General features: G+C 38.0%; 1 protein-coding gene across 1 annotated transcript; it reads right to left on the minus strand.

Moving 5' to 3' along the window:
* LOC102172502 (olfactory receptor 10C1-like) lies at nucleotides 1-950 on the minus strand. Its single transcript, XM_005696792.2, is given in 2 exon segments — nucleotides 1-497; nucleotides 500-950. Coding segments are annotated over 2 exon segments (948 nt in total).

Below are 3,088 nucleotides of genomic sequence, written 5' to 3' on the forward strand. Positions count from 1 at the left end.
TCAAAACTTTTTCTTGCCCAGAGTTCTCCGAAGAGCTGTCTTGACTTCCTTGTTCCGTAAGCTGTAGATGATAGGGTTGAGCATGGATGTCACCACAGTATAGAAGAGGGCCAGGAGTTTATCCACCCCTGGTGAATGGCTAGACTTGGGCCTCAAGTAGGTGACAGATCCTGAGCCATAGAAGAGAGTTACTACCAGCAGGTGGGAAGAACATGTGGAAAGAGATTTTCGGCGGCCTTCAGGGGAGGGCATGATCAGCACAGCAGCTAGAATTCTGCCATAAGAAGCAATGATTAATAAAAATGGACTGGAAATGCAAAGAATAGCCACAACAAAGACTGCAGCCTCATTATGGGATGTATCCCCACAGGCTAGTGCCAGAATAGGGGGGAGGTCACAGAAGAAGTGGTCTATTTCACAGGGGCCACAGAAGTCCAAAGAAAAAATATAGTTGGTTTGGCCCAAGCCTACTATGCAACCCACTCCCCAAGAAACATTGCTAAATGGACACACACTCCACGACTCATTCGTGTTGCATAGTGAAGAGGGGAGCATATGGCCATATAGCGATCAAAAGCCATGGCTGCCAAAAGGCAGCACTCACTTATAGCAAATAATGTAAAGAAAAACATCTGTGTAGCACAGCCCTCCCGAGAGATTCCTCGGGCCTCACTCACAAGGCTCTGCAGCATCTTGGGTATGACAGAGCAAGTGTATCCAATCTCCAAGAGAGACAAGTTGGCCAGGAAGAAGTACATAGGGGTATGGAGGGCTGGATTGGTCCAGATGGCAAGGGCTATGAGAGCGTTGCCTGTCAGTGATGCTAAGAACATGAGTAGGATGAGGGTAAATAAAAGGAAGCACTGTTCGGTGACCTCAGAGAATTTGACAAATGCAAAGTGTTTCACAGACATGCTGTTGTCTTGCCACAAGGAACAATTGAGGTTCATGACCTTAAGAAAAGAAGAGCAAAGTCATCAGGAAAATTCTTTCGGATAGCAATATAACTCTTTGTATTACTCTTAATAAGCTCCAGTGAGCCAAAGAGATAAATTTCTTACCTATAATTTAAAAATTTTAAAGTTTGGAAGTTATATTCATCCTGAAACCAGTACTATTCTATGTAACTATCCCAACTGATTTGTCCACAGTGTATCTAGTCAGCAGGCATAAAATGGGGGAAAAAAGTCAGCACAAATCTCTTTCATTCCTTCTTTTTATCAAATGAAGTTCCTCAAATACCTATTTCTTTCCTCTTCTTTTCCCACTGACTTACTTTCTTCACTCATTCACTCTACGAGTATTTATTGAGCAGAATACTTTCCAAGTATTTTGCAGTTACTGTAGGTCCTGGTTTAAAACAATGAAAAAATACCACTTCTTTCCAAAGGGAACTTATTCAGTTAAGGAAAGCAATAATTAAATGACTATTCAATAAATAATTGTTACAATGCAGAGATTTAAAACTTGGGTAAGTTGTGGTGACTGACCTACTTAGACTGGCTGTTCCAAAAGGGTTCTTGATGAAGAGAAACCTGAGCTGAGATGTGAATGAAGAAGAGGCAACCATGTGAAGACTGTCACAGCCATTCACATCACGTCTATATTGTACTGCTGAGATAGTCACATCATTGCAACAGTTAAAAAAAAAATATATCTCATCTGCCAAGCTTTCTCCATCGGACTGTTGTTTGATAAATGAAAATTACCCTTGCTCCAAGTTAAAATCAAATTTCTTAATATAATTGATGAAAATCTATAGATCAAGGTAGACTATTGATAGACTTCCATCTCACTTTTTATCCAATGGACCATATGTTATAGTCACAGCAAACTGCTTGCATCTTTTAGTATGTGCCTTGTATGCATATATTTCCTTTTCTTTGTGTTTATTTTCCCCTGGTGGAAGGGGCTGGAAATTTGCCTCCTTATTTGTCCATCTATTGAACAATCTATTATTGAGTTTCAGCATAGCTTCATCTCCTCTCTGGAACTTTCTCCTCCAACTCTGCCTCTCCCTTGCCCTTGTTCTGGTCAGTTACATGGCCCTTGCACTCCATCTTCCCACCACTCTCTAACTGACATTTGAGCATTTACATTACTCCAAGGACGATTGATTGTTCATTTCTTCCTGAAAATAGACTCAAGAAGTTTGGGAGTGAAGAACTTTATTTATACCATTATTTCCACCAACCATAACAACGAATAACTTCTCATGTAGTGAAAAAATTAGAATATTAAGCTTTACTCTGACTGCATATATATGCTGTCTAGTGGCACTTATTCTATTTTCTGAAGGTAATTATGATAAATTTCATCTCCTTTAAGTATCTCAAATGTGATAGCTATTTGTCTCTCAATCCAATAGTTACTACCAATTCCTGACAAAAATATTCCTTGTTCTACATATGGATGTACTGCAGTTTAAATTTTTTTGGAAATGTCTTCAAGGAAAATCCTAAATAATGTTTGCTATGAAAGGGCAAAAGAATGAGGAGGTTTTTTTCCTATTCCTCTGAACTGTTATGTTTTCATTAGTATAAACTGAAGTCATGTTTATTCTACATTTGTTTAAAACACATCACTGTTTATTCCACATTAATATTTGATGCCAGTATATATAGAACAAAATATGCATTTTGAGGTTCCAAATTATTATGAACAGACAAAATTTGTGTGCTTATGTGTTCACAAAAGCATATGTACAAAGATATACATTTTTGCATATATACATATATCTTATACTGACAGAAACACACATTCAAATCCATGCTAAATAGCACAGTAATCAAGAGTGCTGACAGTCTTTGTGGGTTAAATTCCTAGTGCAGCCATCTAACACTGAATCATGGCTAACATTTCCTTAAATATTTGTTCCTCAGTTTTCCCATTTTAAAAGGAAGTGATAGAAGTATCTCCCTAATGCAGTTGTTATGAGGATTAAGTGAGTTAATTCTCACAGAAGCATGTAGAAAAGTGGTTATGTACTTAAATATTAGCCATAGCAGTGCCTGTATACTTGCATACTCTTACAATAAAGTTACCTTCATATATACTCCTTTTGCTGAATTTTATGTCACAGTCCCTA

This window comes from Capra hircus, chromosome 23 (genome assembly GCF_001704415.2).
Source record: "Capra hircus breed San Clemente chromosome 23, ASM170441v1, whole genome shotgun sequence".
Classification (NCBI taxonomy): domain Eukaryota; kingdom Metazoa; phylum Chordata; class Mammalia; order Artiodactyla; family Bovidae; genus Capra; species Capra hircus.